General features: G+C 40.8%; 1 protein-coding gene across 1 annotated transcript in view; it reads left to right on the top strand.

Annotated features, from left to right (window-relative positions):
• LOC310992017 (protein unc-13 homolog B-like) overlaps positions 1-20,595 on the top strand; it is a gene marked incomplete at its 3' end in the record, with an annotated part of 189,869 nt that overhangs the window by 111,898 nt on the left and 57,376 nt on the right. The window contains exons 13-20 of the mRNA XM_083979974.1: positions 47-122; positions 5,656-5,730; positions 9,163-9,382; positions 10,187-10,414; positions 15,669-15,810; positions 18,084-18,253; positions 18,442-18,557; positions 19,455-19,618. Coding sequence (XP_083836100.1) covers positions 47-122; positions 5,656-5,730; positions 9,163-9,382; positions 10,187-10,414; positions 15,669-15,810; positions 18,084-18,253; positions 18,442-18,557; positions 19,455-19,618 — 1,191 coding nt within the window. The remainder of the gene's footprint in view (positions 1-46; positions 123-5,655; positions 5,731-9,162; positions 9,383-10,186; positions 10,415-15,668; positions 15,811-18,083; positions 18,254-18,441; positions 18,558-19,454; positions 19,619-20,595) is intronic.

Consider the following 20,595-nt stretch of genomic DNA (forward strand, 5'->3'; position numbering starts at 1 on the left):
CAGTGCATTTCGTTATTTCTTTGTTTGTGTGTGTGTTTCTGTGCAGGGGAAACGCACCGTTTGGCATCGACAGCATGCCGGACCTCCGCAAGAGGAGGCCCATTCCTCTCGTTAGTGAACTGGTGAGTCCATGTCACTCAGGGTCGGCCTCATGACATTTTAATTTTGACCTTCACTGAACCAAACGTGGTCAGACTCAGGATTTTTTTCTTCACTGACTAAATATAAACAACAACCTGTACATTATGGATTATTTTAGGATTAGATTTTACATCTTTATACAATAGATCAACATTATATTGATCGACTGTATAGGAAGTCAATGCCATGTCACATAAGCATATATATGAAATTTAATTTGCAGCCAATTATATTTTTCTCTTATAGTAAACAAAAAACAACATTAGACCAAGATATTTCAACTTATGACCTCCATCAGCTTCATTACAAAACACATTACAGCTAACATTTCAATAGGAAAGTACAAGACAGAAAAATATAGAAGAGCCAATCATATGTTAACACAGAGAGACAAAGATATCTGCCAAGGGATCAACTTTATTTATATATCCCAAGGGGCAATTTATTTTGCAGCAAGACAGGAACAGACACATAAAATAAATCATTCCTGGTACAGAGATACAGCGATGTTGGTCGGCCATACGAGGAGACGCAACCGCAAATCAACAACAAGGACGATGAATGACAATTAATGAAATAAATATTAAAGATATAAAGTGCAAAGGAACTTCTCCCCTGGCCAGAATTTGAAACAGAGATGGCTTGGAGGGATGTAATGTCCAATCATTGTGTTAGACTGTTAGAATGGAAAAGGGAATATCCAGCAGAAAACATGGCTGCCACCATATTACGTCCATAACCTGTAGAAGTCCATTTAAAAATGGTGGTATACTTCAGTTTTGTGTCAAAGGGACTTGCTCCAAAAAATGCTCTTTAGAAAAGTATGAGAGGCAACATAAAAACATCATAAAAATACATAAATACATCCAAATAATTAAGCCATAAAACACCATAAAAACTGTAAAGACCATGAAAAACTTGTTAATTGCGAGGTCCTTATTCACGCCCCCTGGAAATTAACTTTTAAGATAGAAAATCCTAAATGTTTCCTCTGAGAAAATCAACATTTTTATCACCTCTTTGGCTGAGTGACTTCTGTACCTACAATAAAAAGAGATAAAAATGTGTCTGAATGTTTTATGAAAGAACTAGTCACATCAGGTCAATAATTACTAAAGATTAATACATATATTTTCTTTATGCTGCACCTGTCAGACTCACAACACCAACACTGTCTCCACTGCTTCAGTATATTACAGGCAGGTTTACCTGGTTTATTAAGAGAAACAAGGTGAAACAAATTCACACTTTGTAACATAATTTCTCACCAAACTCAAAACAGATGAAATATCGTAGGTGAGGCTAACACACTCATTAAAAAAAACAACCTCCAGTCTGTTTTGATGTTTTCTTCTTCTTCCACTTAAAACATGAAGTCTTTACCATCTGTCAAATCCTCCATCTGCATCAAGACTTAAAAGAGTAGATATTTAATTTTGTCTTGTGCATCTTGTTGGTCAAACCACTGAGACATGAATCAATGTATCCGTCTCTTAACCATGTCTTTCTTTTTCTTCTCTCTCCTTTTGCAAACGTCCCTTTCCCTCCGTCTCGTCGTCCTTCAGGCCATGGTGAGTAAAATAAAACATGAGATTCCAGCTGCTGTGTTGCACAATTTCTTTGATGCTCTTTGTTTCTGACTTCGACTTGCTCAGCGTGAAGTTCCTTTATGAAATTAGCCACGAGCACGGGCACGAACACACATACACACACACACTGTCCATCATTGTTCACCTGCATTTCACACTGTTCTGATAAACAAAAGAAAAATCAATGCCTTCTTGTGAGTGCGTTCAGTTTTTTTTTTTTTTTGCCTCAGCTGACTGATGGAATAAGGTTTTTCTGTGATTGGTGTTTTAGCTACAAGTCCTTTAATTAACAGGCTTGTCTTGCTGTGATTCAGCATCTCAACAGCTCCGTGTTGTTAAATCACACACCTGCCTCTCTAAACAAACAAACGCAGATCAATGTTTTTGGTAAATTGTGTCTCTGTTCCCTTTAGTTTACGTTCACTTTGAAGTGCTTCAGGGAGGCTGAGATGTTCGCTCGCTGGTCTGAGCTCTGTCATCCGAGCGGATACAACTATGAATATTCAGTCGCTGACATCTAAGAGACTTGACTCATCTGATTAGAGAAAAGTTGTCTCCATTGATTTAAAAGTGGATCCTCCAGAGTGAAGGTCACACTTTGCTCAAAGCACCCATGAGGTCTGAGGAGATATAAAAGCCCTTATACTGTCTGGTCTAAGTTAGTTGAAGCTATAATCTGAAACTTTTCCCCATTACGATGTCTAGGCCCCGAAGTTAAATATCTTTTTAAACTATTCCACATTAAATTCAGTAGTTCTCAAACCAAGAGTAAGAATCCATGTTGTCTGGTTGTACGCATTGGTACTGTAGAAGAAGCACAAAATTAAGACACTTTTTTATACCTTTGTGTATATTTAAATATACGCAAAGATGACCAGATGAAGGATTTTAATCATCAGACATCTGGATTTTAAATTATCAGAGAAAAGAGTTCAACTCTGTCCATGAATCTGAACTGAAACTTCTTTTTTCAGTGTTTTTGAACCAATTTTAATCTCCTGGTTCATTTGTTATGGAGAGGACGACACCTCTGTGGATAATTCAGCTGCTGGTAAAAAAAAAACTAAATTATTTTATCTGGTTATCTGGATCATAAGTTCTCACAGAAACAATCAAAGCGGCCGTCAACTCACTGATATCCTGTGTCTGCACAGAGTCAAACTGATCTAATCTGTGTTTTTAATGGTTAAAGTCTGTTTGTTTTTGAGAGAAGGAGCTCTCTGAAGATAGTAGGACTCTGGGTTAAAACCTACTGAGTGACTGACAGATGGGGCGAGTCCAGACTCCCATGATCCTTTGCCCTGTGACCCCTACAGTAGTAGTGGAAGTTGCATAAGAGACACAAACATTAGACCTTTTTTGACACAAACCAAAAGTTAAAATTTACAAAGAGAATTCGACAAAAATATCATGTAGCCATGATAAACGTGGTCATAAGTCGGCCCATAAGTTGAAATAAAGATGTGTGAAACGCTAAAATAACATATTTCACTTGTTGTTATGGTTACACACTCACAGCAGGTTGGTCAGCACCTCTGTGGCCAGCATATGAATTTTTAACATCGATTACACTTTCTCGAGCTCCTGCTATAATGTGCACTCTGGGCCTTTGCTGTCGCCTCCCATGATTCACGCTGCCACACAAACATACAAAATTCAAAAACCTAATGGAGCGTGGCACACACAGGCCTGCACCGCACCAGCACTCACCATTGTTTTGCTTTCCAGCATCGATTGTGGATAATACTGTGGAAAAAAATGAAACAAACAAAAAAAAACAGTACAGTTCTCAGTCTCCCACCCACTGGGCACCTTGACTTGTTCTTGTTCTTCTCCTTCTGTTGTCAGGTGACAGCAGGTGTACGTCTGTGGCCCTTGTATCTGTCAAAACACATGAGGAGATGTTCAATGTTGAAGCACCAAAACACCCAGAGCTGTGAAAGTCTCTGCAGGATAAAGACTAATATTTAAAAAACTCTCCCAGTGAGCCTCTGCAGGGAAGATTTCACACTTCAAACTCGCTAAATGTGTTTTTGAACAGGTTGAAATCTGATGTACTTCAGTCAGAAAAGGCTCGGCTGTTTGAAGAAAAGTGCTCAAACAACAAATACTATAATGAGCGCTAATCCCCTTTAATAGAAACACATAAATACTGGAATAATAAATAGTTAAATCACCATCAGAGAGCAACTATTACGAGTATAACAAGCACTACCTTTGTCTCGTGTGGTATGTGTGATTCAAAATCTGAATAAAATAGATAATAACTATAACTAAATGTCCTCATTTCACTGAAATTCACATAATAAAACAAAGTGATATGCAGTGAGGCTGATGAATCACTGAGTCCTGTCACTAATAAATGGCAGTGATCGGTTTAGCTTAATGGTAAGTGACAGTGTGCGTCAGCGAGCTGAGCGGGTTTGGAAAAAGAAAAAGCAGTGTGTCTATTTCAAGGACATTTCTCAGGTGTTTTCACAGCTTTAAACCGCTGCACGGATGAAAACTGCATTTGAACTTCAGTAGTGTGTTTGTGCTGGAGATGATAAGAGGCTGTTTAAGCGGCGTCCTCTTTACACACACGGATACAACAGGCAACAGGACACAACACACTGAAGGAATCATAAGTGAAAGTCTTATGAAGCAACAACTAGCAGCTGGTTAGCTTAGCTTAGCACAGAGACAGGAAATAGTCTTTAAAGGGATAGTTCAATATTTGGGGGGAAATTGGCCCATTGTCATAATCCCTATAGTCATAGCAGTAGGTTCGTTACCTTTAATTGTCGGTGCAAGCTATTTTTGGAGCGGTGGAGCAGAGCCGCAAGCTGCTCAGAGTTACGCTCATGGGATTTCTTGGTTTCCCTCATCAAACTCATCAAGCCTTTATGTGCTGGAGTGTCAGCAGTGATTACTGTATAAGGAGTCACTGGTTTCAAGGACGTAACCACTGCAAAATTGAAAAACTGGCATCTTTGTACATATTTAACAAACTAGATAAGTGTAAATAATTAAAACATGGAGGTGTTACTTGGTGGATTATTTTACTTTCAGATCTGGCAGGTGTCCAGGCAGATATGAAACTATTATAAATCATCTCATCTAACTCTCAGTAGGAAAGTAAATGAATGTATTCTCCCACATGTCCACATATTAATTTACATCATTCCATTGTTTTAGTCAAAGTCAATTCAAACGTCCATTATTAGGATATAAATACAGTAGTGTGGGTTCTCACTAATGTTTGATTGATTGTTTTATTTCATATGAATGACAGACATACGTACATATGAAAAGGGGATAGGTAAGAAGCCAAGTCTTATGAGGAACCTAGACCCCTTGCAACTGTTACATTTACAATCAATCATGGTGTAGAGACAAGATCACTAGGCTACTTGCATATAATACAGAGACAAATTTGAAACATGATTAAGTGAACAAACATAATTAAGTAAGCAAATCAGATGGTAAAATAGGATGCTCTTGCAGAATACATACATCACAAATCATGAGAAATGAGGAATAGCTTATTAAAGCAATTTCATAAAACAAAGAAAAACAATGAAAAGCGAGAAATTATCAATAACTTAAATTCACCAATGACTATAATAACTTAGAATACAGTACGTTTACATGAAAACATGTGGTTATGCATGTGTGTGTGTGTTCGTGCTCAAGGACGGAGTAAAGCAGAGATGTGTGATCATGTGTTTCCAACAAAGTGTGTGTTCAAAGAGAGAAGGAGAACAAATTATGTTGTTTGTTCAAGTTCAAGTTTCAAAGCTGAAACAGCCCAACATCACACAGACGATTGATTTCCTCAATCTTTATTGCCTCATGTCTCTCTCTCTTTCTGTCTTTCTGTCTTTTCACTATCTCTGTGTTTTTTTCTGTTTATCTCTGATGACTTTCTTTCTCTGCCTCCCAGTCGATGATACAGTCCAGGAAAGCGGGACTCGCCCACACACTGGCCACGCGGACCTCCCTGAAAGACGAGGAGCTTGTGAGTGGTCAAATTCATATGCTGCAAACACTTCCACACACACACACACACACACACACACACACACACACTGAGCCTGTGACTTTAGAGATATCTGCTGGAAGACTTGTCACTCGGAGGCGGCTAATGAGGATCCACACAGGGAAAAAAAAAAAAAAACTTTCACAGACAAACGCACTCATTCCCTCCTCGCTGTGTGTTTACTCCTCCCATCATTATTCTGCAGTCGCTCTGTTAATATGTTCGTCGCAGATCCAATAAAAGCCTCTGAAATTTTTTTGTCTTTTTTTGCTGAGTCAGCTTCAGGTTTTTTAATAAAGCCAGTGGCGGCGAGGCGAAGCGAGGCGAGGCGAGTCTCCCCCTTTTTCCCCCGCCCACTCCACTGTGTCGAGTCATGATGGTGATTACGTTGCATTAGGAGATGAACGGAGCCGCTGCCAAAGTATTAGATTAAAATTTATACAGTATAATTACGCTAAAAGAGACTCCCGGGTACTGTATAATAAAACATAAAAAGATTAGGAGGCGTCTTATTTTGAAAAAAAATCAACAGTTTACCAGAGTGCTGCCTTTTCTTTGTTTTATTTTTTATTGTTGTACAGATTAGATGCAGGTTAAGACACGATTTGTAGTTTGTTGAGTGTGAATGACATCACGGTGGAGGTGTTCCTAGTGTTTTGTTTTATTTATTTAACACACTCTTATCGACAGAGTGCGGAAACCCTCCGAAGCCTCTGGAAATGCCACATTTCTCTCTGCGAGGCAATTACCCGGTAGTTCTCAGTAATTTAATTAACTGATTAATGTCAAGTGAAATAAGAAGATTAATATTCCAGTTGACATTTAGTTCAGTTCATGTCGACGTCAGGAATGTTTTTGTTTGTTTATTTGTTTGTTGCTGCCCTGAGCCTCATGCATGACAACAACTCTGTGTTTGTATCTTTTACATATTGATATGAACTGATTTTCTAAAACAAACACAAACATTCAGAAACAGACCTCGAACCAGCGTTGTGTGTTGATTAGTCACTAACTCTATGTCAGATCTACAAACAGGTGTTTTCATATAGGAAAAAGTTAAAGGGATAGTTCAACATTTTGGCAGACTGGCCCATTGCCATAATCGCGATCAGGGATTTAGCAGTAGGTTTGTTACCTTTAATTGTCGGTGCAAGCTATTTTTAGAACGGCGGAGCAGAGCCGTGAGCTGCTCAGAGCTACGCTACGGAGTGTTAGGGAGGAATTTGTGCTGATGCCGGTGAAGAAGAAGAAGTACCAGAGTCCTGTATGTCTTATGCTGAAGGAGTTTATTTACTTGATCAAGGAGAACTGAAGAGTCATCATCACAATATGAGTGCGTGAATTCACCTCAATTCTAATAGTCAAACAGTAAAGCTCAGATTCCTATACTAGAAAGGTGGGCCGAGATAGCAAAGGGGAGATGTGTTAACATCCAATTGGCTATAGTGCATAAACATGAAGATAAGGATTCACACCAGCTAGGAAACACAAACAGCAGCTGCCCCAGCAGTAATCTAACAGAAAGTCACTATGACACAGAGGGATTGATACACAACATAACTAACACAAACTATCTATAGGGAAGTGAAATTATTCTCTAACATGGAGGCTAATGGGATTTCTTGGTTTCCCTCATCAAACACATCAAATACACAATCCAACAACTCCAAAACGCTCTGGTGGACAAGTTGTGACCTGCACATTCACCACGCTATGAGATAATAACGGGACGTTACCAGACAGAGTTGTTTTAGAGGCAAATTCATGCAAAACCGCTGATGCGCGTTCCTGTCGGGGGGCAGTTTTTCAGCAAGCAGTCTCTGCATTTGCCTCTAAAACAACTCTAAATAATAAACCATCTCCATGCACAATGACTGACATCACTGAGAGCCAATCAGATCACTGGGATGCCACCGTGTAAACTCTGGCCATGTTCCTGTATTCAGCTCTGACAGATGAGAGCAGCATATGCAGGGAGCTGTGCAACATTTTGTGCCGTTGGCTCGTAAACACAGATACTGAGCAGATATTCACAAGTCGACAACCTGTGAAAACCAACGAAAAAACTTGTGAAAATCTGATGCCAAAATGTTTTTTTTTTTTTTCCTGTCCATTCATCCATGGTGGCAGAAACACTCGCACGAGCTGTAGCAGGAGGTCTTATTATCAGTAAAGGATTCTTTAAAGTTGGCAGGGAAGTAAATCGGAGGTAATGAAATCAGGTAAAAGCGTGGCACAGAAAAAGTCAAGTCGAAAGGCACAAGTGGTTGAAACGGACGCAGGTCGGATCGATAAAACCTTTAAAGCGGCTAGAAGGAGAGTGAATGAGACCGAGGCCAGAGGTGACAGAGAAAGAGCAATGGCGAGAAGAACTGCAGCTCCTCTTCTATTATCACCGCTGTAATAACAATAAGAGTGATGATGAGAGTGACTCACAGGCCCTCGAATCAGATTCCTCCTTTTACCAAATCAAAATGGGCTTCTAGTCGAGGTGTCATCCGCCGCCCACGCTCCTCCTACACCGGACAACGGCAGGATTTACTTCATCAGAGGAGAAGCCAAGAGATATTCAGAACTGTGCACCGTCGAACATTGTTACCTGAAATGATCCTTTAGTTCTCCAACACCTTTCATGCGTTAATGCTTTAGATTACTTATCTCTCTTTAAAGTCAAACCAAATTCATTACTTTTCCTTGTGTCATTGTTTTTATCTGATTATTAGTGCCATAGGGCTTATGCAGAGGTCATCAAGGACACATGCAATAAAACAATAAAACAGAAGTATATCAAACCTACTGTAGCTAAAATGCCAAGGAAAAGAGATGTGACTTGAAATGCTAAGGCGTTTGTGCAGCCTTAATCTGACACACACACAGGTTGACAGCTCCTAAATGTCAGTGCTCATACAAAGATGATCATGTATCTGTCTGACTGGCTCTGTCTTGACCTTAAAGAGGAACTACTGTATGCAAGTCCAGTCGCTTTTCCTCTATTTTGCTAACCCTCCTCTCGGCCATGTGCATTTGTTTACAACGAAGCCGTCAAAAAATCAATACATGGAGCTTGGTGGAAAACGTTATATAACACATACGATGTTCCGACGTGTATCTCTGTAGTCTTAAAGGGGAACTATGCAATTCTGCTTGGCTTTTCCGCTGTTTTGGTTACGCTGCCCTCAGCCATGTGCATTTGTTTACAACGAAGTCCGCGAAAAATCAATAAATTGAGCGATGGATAACGTTACATAACATATACAATGTTACGACGTGTATATCTGTGTAGTCTTAACTGTCATAAACAAAAGATTGACGGTTACGGAGCGCGTTTGTGTCTTTAAGGTCGTGGGTTTGATTCTTTATCTTTCCTTGAATAACTTCCCCTTTCTTTCACCGTTTTACTCTCTCTGACAGAAAACCCACGTGTACAAGAAGACCGTGCAGGCTCTGATCTACCCCATCTCCTGCACCACACCCCACAACTTCGAGGTGTGGACGGCCACCACGCCCACCTACTGCTACGAGTGCGAGGGTCTGCTGTGGGGCATCGCCCGGCAAGGCATGCGCTGCGCCGAGTGTGGGGTCAAAGTGCACGAGAAGTGTCAAGAGCTGCTGAACGCCGACTGTCTGCAGAGTGAGTGGAGTTACTGAGCCGCATGAAACCTGGAAATATTCACTGTTGTTTGGATATTTTGATGATGTTTTAGTAGATTTAATTTTTTTGTACCTATCATTTTTTCTCTAATCATTATCATCGTGTCTTAAAGGGATAGTTCAACATTTTGGGAAATAGGCCCATTGCCATAATCCCTATAGTCATAGCAGTAGGTTTGTTACCTTTAATTGTCGGTGCAAGCTATTTTTAGAACGCCGGAGCAGAGCCGCGAGCTGCTCAGAGCTATGCTACGGAGGCTCATGGGATTTCTTGGTTTCCCTCATCAAACTGATCAAATACACAATCCAACAACTCCAAAACGCTCTGGTGGACAAGTTGTGACCTGCACATTCACCACGCTATGAAATAATAACAGAACATTACGAGACAGAGTTGTTTTAGAGGTAAATGCAGAGACTGCTTGCTGAAAAACTGCCCCCGAGGGGAACGCACATCAGCAGTTTTGCATGAATTTACCTCTAAAACAACTCTGTCTGGTAACGTTCTGTTATTATCTCATAGCGTGGTGAATGTGCAGGTCACAACTTGTCCACCAGAGCGTTGTGGAGTTGTTGGATTGTGTATTTGATGAGTTTCTAAAAATAGCTCAAGCTGAAGCTAATAAAAGAAAATAATATCAGGATTTTACCAAAAAAAGAGAACAACTGCACCAAAGTCCCTGAACCACCAAACTCTGAAATTAAAAAGATAAATGTGAAAAACGCCTTTGATTCTAACGAACTGAAATAACAGTGTCCTTCTCTGTCACCTTCTCGTCTCCAGGAGCGGCAGAGAAGAGCTCCAAGACGGGGGCGGAGGACCGGACGCAGCACATCATCATGGCCATGAAGGACCGGATGAAGATCCGCGAGAGGAACAAGCCGGAGATCTTCGAGGAGATCCGCAGGTTGTTCAACATCTCCAAGATGATCCACGCCCAGCACATGAAGAGCGTCAAGCAGAGCGTCCTGGACGGCACCTCCAAGTGGTCGGCCAAGATCACCATCAACAGTACGTTCTGTTCGCATTTCTTTGGAGAAAGAGAAAGAGCAACACATGCAGTAAAAACTTTATTATTCTTGGTTCATCTGATTATTTTCAGATGGAAATTGTGAACAGACAAGACGTAGGAGACTTACCTCCTTATAATGATTCTGCTCAGTTAGATTTAAGGTGGAATAAATCTGATGTAGACGGCAGAAACCCTGGAAGAAGATGCACTACAGGAGTTTTCACACTCTGAGTCACAGAGTCTTTTAATCTCTTTGGTCTCTTTCACTTTATCACAAGTTCTTAACTTCTCCTGCTGCTGCTGCTCTGCTCTGCTCGTCTGGCCGCTGAAATGACTCACGACTCCGAAGCTTTGAAAGAAAAGTTAAACCACGACGTTAATTATGTGTTAAATAAATGTATGAAGAGACAGAGGCAAGTCCGTCTCTCCACAGATGTGTTACTGTTACTGTCGAGCTCGTTATGGTGCAGAAAGTAGGAGAACAAACCCACCTCCTGTCCTGACCTGTCCTCCATCTACCTTTCTTGTTGTCTTTTTCCATCCATCTCTCTCTCTTTCCCACTTTCTATTATTACGAGTGCAATCACTCGACCTGTGAACAGTGTCCTTCAGGCTTGTAGTGGCAGGAAAGTGTGTATAACACTCATCTTTGTATGTGACTTCAGTCTGCAGGTCGTAGCACTCAGTGGTTACATCTTCCTTTTTGTCTTTTTTTGTTCTCAACCATTGACTTGAGCCTGATGGGTTGTTTATATGAAATTGTGTGTTCAAGATGGGATCCAGTCGTCTGTTAGTGGTTTGGTAGATTCTCAGAAATTGTGCAGTTAAATGCTGAGATATTGATCACAAACAGAAACCTGATAATTAATCAGACCAAGCATCCTTAGTTTAGACACATGTTCAGGCTCATTTTAAACGTCCTGGGTATTGATTGGCAGCCGATCACGCTCAATGTACATTAAGCATCACCTGTGGGATTGTTTGCTGCTGTGGAGAACTTCTCTCCCAGGCTTCTTATATATTATATTATAGAAGACTAGATGGCTCACCCAAAGCTGCTGCCCAATGACATGCCGTCGCCACACGGCCGCCATCTTGGCTCGGCTCCCTCAGAGCATTACTGTAAGCCTGTGGTGCATGTTCTACTAAAAACACCAGAAATCTTTCCGTTTTTGACCAATTTTCCATCGGTTTGGTTTGTTATGAACGTCAGAAATGTTGTTACGATACTGCATACTTAAAATTCTTAATAATTGTAATGTACTTTTCTATTTTTTTTTATTTTTTATATTAACCTTTATTTATACAGGTAAAATCTCAGCAAACATAAAGTTACGGACTAACTGAACGTACAAGAGACAAAACACAAAACACGAACATTAAGATAATTAATTAACTACAAAAGTACGGAAAAGAAGAAAGCTAGTTAAGTACATGTGCAGAGTCTCACCAGCCTTCTCCTACAACTAATTGAAGTCCCCTAGAGGAATAAAGCTGGACAGCTTCAGCTTCTGCTGGAGCATGTTCCAGGTTGCAGGTGCAGCTTAGGAGAACGCCTTTTTGCCAAGTTCACATTCAAAGTCACATTATAGTAACATTATGTAAATAGTTATAGTAATATCTATATATGGACAAAATACCACTGAGTTCTGAGTAGTTCTTTAGTGCAGATGACTGGATCACCCACCTTACTGCAGCCAGTACAGAGTCAGAGCGGATGGATGAATGCATAATGGCCAAGAAACTATTTTAATTGGACCCAAGATTAGGACGGCCCTCAAGTGCAGGAAGAGTCATCAAACGTCTGAAATTGTTTTACAGGAAGAGAAACTACATCAATTATGATATAAACATACTCAGATAATAACTTTCTGAGATGAATGTCAACAGATAAATGATTTTTTATCAACATATAGATACAGGATTAATGCTGGGAAAGTCTCTGTGCCCTTAAAAAAAGAAGAAAAAAACAACAGTGAAAACAGCCTAAGTGTGAATGTGAAGCAGAACATGTCAGGGTTTCTCTGATAAATAACTAAAAGAAAAAGAAAGAAAAAATATTTAGCTATCCGGTGGAAGTTTCCTCTTTCATGTGACAGCCTCCTCTGAACTGTGGAGAAACTTTTGTTTAACTGTTTATATGCGAAGCTTCAGTGGTTGGAGGAGCAAACGACGAGCGTCCTCGGCTCCCTCCCTTTGCCAGGCATCATCAGGACCGCCGCTGTTACCAAAGCAACTAGTCACATCACACCATATAGTGGCAGCACTGTTGCCATGGCAGCCATCACACCTTGTCTTTCCAATCACCAGTGATGAGCTCCATTTAGAGAGGGGGGGAGATCCGGGGACGAGGGTTCGCCACCGGGTGTTTTTTGTTGAAATTCATTCATACGACTCACAACGACTCACTTTTCTGTCATTCAAGGTCAGGTATCGACTCTTTGATGCGTAATTAAATGATTTTAATAAATGTGTCAATGTCGACTAAGAATTTCTGTCGTAGTTGAAGGCATCGAATATTTTTTTTAATGTTACATTTGTTAAGTTGTTTCTTTAGCGACAGTGTCCTTCGACCTAAGTGGATAAATAACATCCATTCTTTCACAGGAAACGGAAATTTGCTCCACTTTCTCATCGGAAAAACAATCAGACACGACTTTTAACTCAAACCCAGTTTTGTATTGAAGCCGAGCTGTGATTGGATTTGACGGTGGACTGACAGGAGATGCTTGACAAGAAAAGCTCTTTGAAAAATCCATTCATTTCATTAGGGAATATCTCCACTAATTGATATTCAGAATTCTCTTTAGCACAGATGAGAATGATGCATCGGTCACAGATGCCGAAGGAACCAAGAGCTTGAGGTGCACAGGACTTCATGGCTGCTGTTGTTTCTAAATCATAGGAAAGATATGAAGTTAAAGTTAAAAAAATGTAAAAACCTTAAATGGATAGTTCAACATTTTGGCAAATTGGCCCATTGCCATAATCCCTATAGTCATAGCAGTAGGTTCGTTTCCTGTATTTGTCGGTGCAAGCTATTTTTAGAATGGCGGAGCAGAGCCGCAAGCTGCTCAGAGCTACGCTATGGAGGCTAATGGGATTTCTTGGTTTCCCTCATCAAACTCATCAAATACACAATCCAACAACTCCAAAACGCTCTGGTGGACAAGTTGTGACCTGCACATTCACCACGCTATGAGATAATAACAGAACGTTACGAGAGAGTTGTTTTAGAGGCAAATGCAGAGACTGCTTGCTGAAAAACTGTCCCTGACAAGAACACGCAACAGCGGTTTTGCATGAATTTGCCTCGAAAACATGGATTTGCCACTCCATGTGATAACAGCTGATCCACAACCAATACTGATCAGTTTTGGCATCTACTATCTGTATTACATCTGACATAAAAATGGGAACTCATCAACATATTGATCACATGATTGGTTTTAAGGCGATCAATGAGTTCTAGAGCATGTTTCCAGTCTTTGTGCTAAGCTATGTTTAACTAACGCTGTAGCTTTCATATTTAATCGACTCTGTCTTCTCATCTGAAGAGCCGTTTATTTCCTCCTGCCTCATAACTGAGTGTGGGATGATTGAACCTCCTCCAACTTGTTTCCAGATCTTCATGGCGGGGGGATCTCTAACTTTCTGAAACTTTAATCGTTCAAGAAGCTGAACAATAAAATTCTGAGAGACAATGAACTGTCACTAAATCTCTACCAGGAGATGAATAAATGTATTTTAATAGCTCTGCAATATGGAAATATGGAAATATGAAATATACCACTGGTGTTTAAGCTACTTCACTTCTCTGGTTTAAATCAACGTCTGGTTGTCTGGAGGGGAAACACACTCACACACACACACACACTCTCCAGTGACTTATGGCTTGAATCATCAAAACACTTGTGCTGCTTCTTTCTTTATTGCCAGTCCATACACATCCTGACACTTGTCAGGCTGTGATGACATGTTTCCACACTTCATACCATCCTATTTACCAGAGTTGACACACGTCAGCGCTCTCAACAAGCAGCAGTTTTATCAAATTTTGCTCCCTCCGGCTCTGCTCTGCTCTGCTCTGCCGCCTCTATCAGCATCTCGTGCACGATACTTAAAGCAGAAGTTAGCGATCCGGTCGTTTTGACTAACTTCCTGTCAGCAGATGGAGTTAGCAGTCCCCGCCCTCGTCCCTACGTCACCACATTCACGCGCATCCCTTGGCTGCACACACAGAGAGGACCGCCCCTTTATGCCGTTCTCTCTCCTCATTGGATAAAGGTTGTAGGATACAAGGAAAGTTTTCTCCTCGGCTTACAGCAGAGCAGAGTGACTGACAGACCCGTGTTTCGGACCAAACACTCTATATAAGTGATTGCTGTCGGAAGATACAACTATTTAAGACTTATATTAACACAAACATTCTGCTTACTTCTGCTTTAACATTAACTGTCACGTAACGTAAAGTCAAACGCAGCGACGCTCCGCGTTGACCTTTCAGTCCATTTACCTTCCTACAGGTTCTTAGTGCAATAAAGTACACGACACGTGGAGCTCCATGTCTTTGTCTCCAGGCTACAGCTGTAGTGAAGACCTGCAGCTATAAATAGCCACGCTCATCAGTATTTGCTGCAGATCTCTCGCTTTTCCTTCTCACCTGGATTAAAGTGGCAGAGATGGTGGCAGGGATGAAGTTGTCCTTCACTTAAAAAAAAACAAAAAACGAACTCTGCTGACCTTCCTTTTTAAAGAAATGTCTCCAGACTCAACAATAAGTCTTTAATCTCCATCTATCAACACCAGAGTGATGGTTTGGCTCATTATTTCAGTTGTTGCTTTGTCGTCTTGACAGAGTGATACACAAACAACACCACGCAGAATACAGAGTGCAAAAATGAAATTAAAAAATTGTCATGAATATGCATGGCGGCTTTTATCGTCCGGGCAGGCGCGCTGATCACGCCGCAGTTGAAAGTCAAACCGCGTTGTCCCTTGAACGCATCTTTGACCAGCAACTTGGCGAGAAAACATTACCCAACAACATCTGCTTGTGAGTCATGAGTTTTGTGTTACGAGGCTTTGCATAACTGCGTGGGCGACATCTCGTGTTTTCAGTGTGTGTGTGTGTGTGTGTGTGTGTGAATGAGAGACAGAGAAAGATGATGTGAGAGAGTAGGTGTTTGTTGTTCTTATGCAATTTCCATAGTCATTCTCTCTCTATTTGTGTGTGTGTGTGTGTGTTATCAGTCGTCAGTGCCCAGGGTCTCCAGGCCAAGGACCGGACCGGCTCCAGCGACCCGTACGTCACCATCCAGGTCGGCAAAACCAAGAAGAGAACAAAGACCATCTACGGCAACCTGAACCCGGTCTGGGAGGAGAAGTTCAGCTTGTAAGTTCAGCCTGATGGTTTTTTTCAGAGCCACACACTATGGGATGTCACAATTATAGATTTCATTGGTACGATTATTGTCAGAGAAATAATCACTGTGTTGCGATTATCACGATTATTATGCATCAATAAATTTCACAACACTATGAATGTGTAAAATCAAATAGTCAAAATATAATTACATTACTAATCTCTTAATATAGGACCAGTTATTAATCCACTGGGGGAAGTGTTTGAAATATTGAAGTCATTAATTGTCATCTATATCAAATGTTTAAGTTTATTTTAATCGTTTTTTTTTCACAATACAAATGACACTCTAGCATTTAAATTCCTACTAATTCAGTGTTACATTAGATAAATGGACCAGTATCTGTGCATTTACCTTTACTTTGGTGCACATCTGCAGATATGCATGGTTCCAACATAATCTTTTTCAGAAAGTGACGGTATTTAGGAATCTTTACGATCAATTAATTGTGGCGTTTAATACCGCGATTAATTGTGAAAACAAGTAATCGTGATTCGTGACATCCCTACCACACACACACACACACACACACACACACACACTCACCTGGACCGAGCAAGGTTTATAGATGCTCCACTTCAAGGTAAACCCACACTCTGGTCAGGACCACGGTGTCGGTGTGGACTGTTCTCTCTCCTGTGTGTTGCATGTGTTTGATGAACAGCGTCGTGTTTATTACTGCACACAGACCTGTGAGACACATGTGAGGGTGTGTAGTGCACTGCACTTCAGGGCTTCAAGGGGAAAAGAAGAGAAACCACAATGTTAGAAGCAAAACTCTGACTAACACCGGCGCTCCCAGAGTTAATGGGGGGTTATCTAATCATGCAGATTCATATTTTTATTATTATACATGAGAAGTCACCACTTCTCTCCTACACTCTGTAGTGTTGGGTAATATAAGTGTCATGTTTCTTAAGCTCTTCATTTGTTTTCTATGTAAATAATATATTCAGGCGAGACAGCCTTGGTGAATAGGCAAAAAATAGATACCACTACAGTATGACACTTTCCCAGTTTGTTATGTACATAAAAACTAAGAAAAAATGTATTGCAAGTTTTCTTAATGTTCTGTTTATATATGCAAATGAGGCACTAACTCATTAAATATGCGTTAATTTGCATATATCGCCAAGAACAGAATCACCAACGTTGGAAGATGCCAGATTCAAAAGCTTGGTTTCATTTTGTTGATACATTCCACAAGAAACATTTTACACGAGGGATTGAGGCTACGTCCTCTTATCAGCCCATACATCAGGACATACCGTCTACAGTCATAAATACCAATTTTCGCCATGTTTTTTATATAAAATGTACTTTAAACCTGGCTATGAATGATGTATCAACAAACCCTTCTGTAAAAACAAGCAGGATATAGAGAGGAAGAAATGTGGAAAGTTTGGAGAGTGTAGGTACTAGGGAAATTGGTATTTCATATCTTGTTGTGTAAGAAAAACTCATTTTTGAGAAAACGGCCTGATAGTTCTGTATTGTATAATTCCATACATTTTTATTTGAAACTGCCATTTACAAACACAATACCTAATCAAACCATTAGTAATAGACATACTAAACACAGTAAAATAAACAACTAATTGTGTGTAATTGACGTTTTGTTGCCACTAGTTTGAAAGAAGACATGTTTAGGAAGCAAAATTTCAAAATCTATCAGAAAGGGAAAATGGCATTTTCGGGGGTGCTGTCTCGCCTTAAAAACAACTTTAATTTTCAAATAGAAGTAGTAAAGTACATTAGAATACATTTCCACCATTGTTATCTTGTTTCCTGTTGAAGGAAAACTCGTTACTTTACTTTACTAAACTTAACGACTTTATAATAGAGGTTTTATTAGAGGTATTGTTAGGATGAGGATTGGTTTCATGGTTTCACTAGTGACAGTGAGTGCTGTGTTTTTTCTTCATGTTCTGCTTAAAGGAACTTTGCTATATAATCTATAAAGGCCAAGAAAATTTAATTCATGGATTATGCATATAGAACAAGATGGATATATAATTTACATAGGGATTTCACTCAAACATAATAATTATGACGCTGTAAGATAAAAAAGAAGACTTGAACTTTAAGTTGAACTTCTGTTACAAATCAACGAATCAGCCTAATTGCTGCAGTGAGATAATGAGACACAGTTTTTTTTAATGCTGATTTGCTCCAGGCTTGTTGTATCAACCCTCCACCTTTTTCAATAAGCGCTGACTCATCTCTCTCCCTGTCGCCGCAGCGAGTGCCACAACTCGTCCGACCGCATCAAGCTGCGCGTCTGGGACGAGGACGACGACATCAAGTCCAGAGTGAAGCAGCGACTGAAGAGGGAGTCGGACGACTTCCTGGGTCAGAGCATCATCGAGGTCCGAACGCTGAGCGGCGAGATGGACGTCTGGTACAACCTGGGTAAGTGGGAATCGTGTGTGTGTGTGTGTGTGTGTGAACTTCAGAGTGTTGAGCTGCTTGTTAGCGGTTGGAGCGCTCACTGTTATAATTGTCTTCTTAGATTCAAAGTTCAACCCAAGTTTAAATCTGACTGCTGTGCCACTTCAGAGTAATTGAGTGCGTGTGTGTGTGTGTGTGTCCACTTACAGAGAAGCGAACAGACAAGTCGGCGGTGTCAGGTGCCATTCGTCTTCAGATCAGCGTGGAGATCGAGGGAGAGGAGAAGGTGGCTCCATATCACGTAGCGTACACGTGCCTTCATGAGGTAGATGCACGCACACACACACACACACACACATGTCAAGGGAAACCTGACAACAGACCTTCAGTAATAAGCTGTTTGTATTTACTACAACACAAACAACACACGCACGCACAGTGACATTTTGTCTGAGTCTACAGAGAGTTGAGAACCAGTCCAGGTCACGACTGTAGAAACAGAAGCCGCTTTATTTTCTTAAAGGGATAGTTCAACATTTTGGCAAATTGGCCCATTGCCATAATCCCTATAGTCAGGCTCATGGAATTTCTTGGTTTCCCTCATCAAACTCATCAAATACACAATCCAACAACTCCAAAACACTCTGGTGGACAAGTTGTGACCTGCACAATCACCACGCTATGAGATAATAATGCAGACAGAGTTGTTTTAGAGGTAAATGCAGAGAGTGCTTGCAGAAAAACTGCCCCGACGGGAATGCGCATCAGTGGTTTTGCATGAATTTACCTCTAAAACAACTCACGTCTCGTAACGTTGTGTTATTACCTCATAGCGTGGTGAATGTGCAGGTCACAACTTGTCCACCAGAGCGTTTTGGAGTTGTTGGATTGTGTATTTGATGAGTTTGATGAGGGAAACCATGAAATCCCATTAGCCTCCGTAGCGTAGCTCTGAGCAGCTCGCGGCTCTGCTCCGCAGTTCTAGAAATAGCTTGCACCGACAAATAAAGGTAATGAACCTACTGCTATGACTATAGGGATTATGGCAATGGGCCTATTTGCTAAAATGTTGAACTATCCCTTTAATATTGATGGTCGATAATTAAACTTTTCAACCTCTGATTCTCCATGTTTCTGTGAGTGACTCTGGATGTTGTTAGTTAGTTTGTTAGTTTGTTTGCGTACTTTGCTGCCATTTACACGTTTGTCCTCTTCTCTTCAGAACATGTTTCACTTCTCCACGGACGTAGAGGGAGGCGGCGTGGTGAAGATCCCCGGCGCCACGGGCGACGACGCCTGGAAGGTTTATTTTGACGAGGTGCAACAGGACATCGTGGACGAGTTCGCCATGCGTTACGGCATCGAGTCCATCTACCAGGCCATGACGTGAGTGATGCTGTCTGTCTGTGAATGACATCAGCCATTTGTGTGTCTGTGTGTGTGTGTATGTGTGTGTGTGTGGGGGGCGAAATCCAATCAGGAAATGCCTCAAATTAGTGTGTTGGTTTGCGTGTGTGTGTGTGCGTTGCAGTGATGAGGGTTGTCATGAACTATAAACAGCATGCAAATTAGTTTATCTGATCTAATGAGGAGAGATGACCCGTCACTTCAGAGATTTCCCAACTGTTTGATCGGATCATTGCAGGCAGGTGGCGAGACAAGGAGACACACACACACACACACACACACACACACACACACACACACACACAGTCACAGACACACACATACATGTTTTAATTGCATTTATAAGGTTGTAATTTGACCTTAAAGGCACAGTGCGGCTCTCGCTCTGTGTTTGTTATGTGTATATGTGTGTGTCGGAAGAAGGAGCACAATCACGTAACTCAATCACACCGGGAAGCTCAGAGTAAATTAAAGTTGTGAACTGAAGCGACGTCGACTGTGTCTCAGTGGGAACGAGGATGTGAGCCAATCAACACACAACACAACACACACAGAGTGAAAACTGAACTTTGGCCTCATCTGTTGGTAGAATAACTAGAGGCTTTCAGGTGTCCAGTGTTTGAAAGTTTAATAACTTTAGGATGCATGGATGCACAACTTTCACTGCTTCATGTGCACAATGATATAAGAAATTAGATTCATAAATACTTAACACTGTTAACGCACATTTTAATTGTATTTTATTGCAGCAATTTTGCACATATTTGTGAATTAGGTGGGGAGAGATACAGGGGATGATAATCTTTGTATAATTATATGACCTGGTGTTAGTGCTCCAACAACCTGCAGCGGTAACTAACTACTGTAGCAATGTTGTTAAAACTTAGTACAGTGCATGTCTCCTGGTTTTAAACCAGCTTAATCTGCTACTTGCACAGTCGCTGCTTGGATAAAAT

Source organism: Trachurus trachurus, assembly GCF_905171665.1.
Source record: "Trachurus trachurus genome assembly, chromosome: 9".
NCBI classification, from domain to species: domain Eukaryota; kingdom Metazoa; phylum Chordata; class Actinopteri; order Carangiformes; family Carangidae; genus Trachurus; species Trachurus trachurus.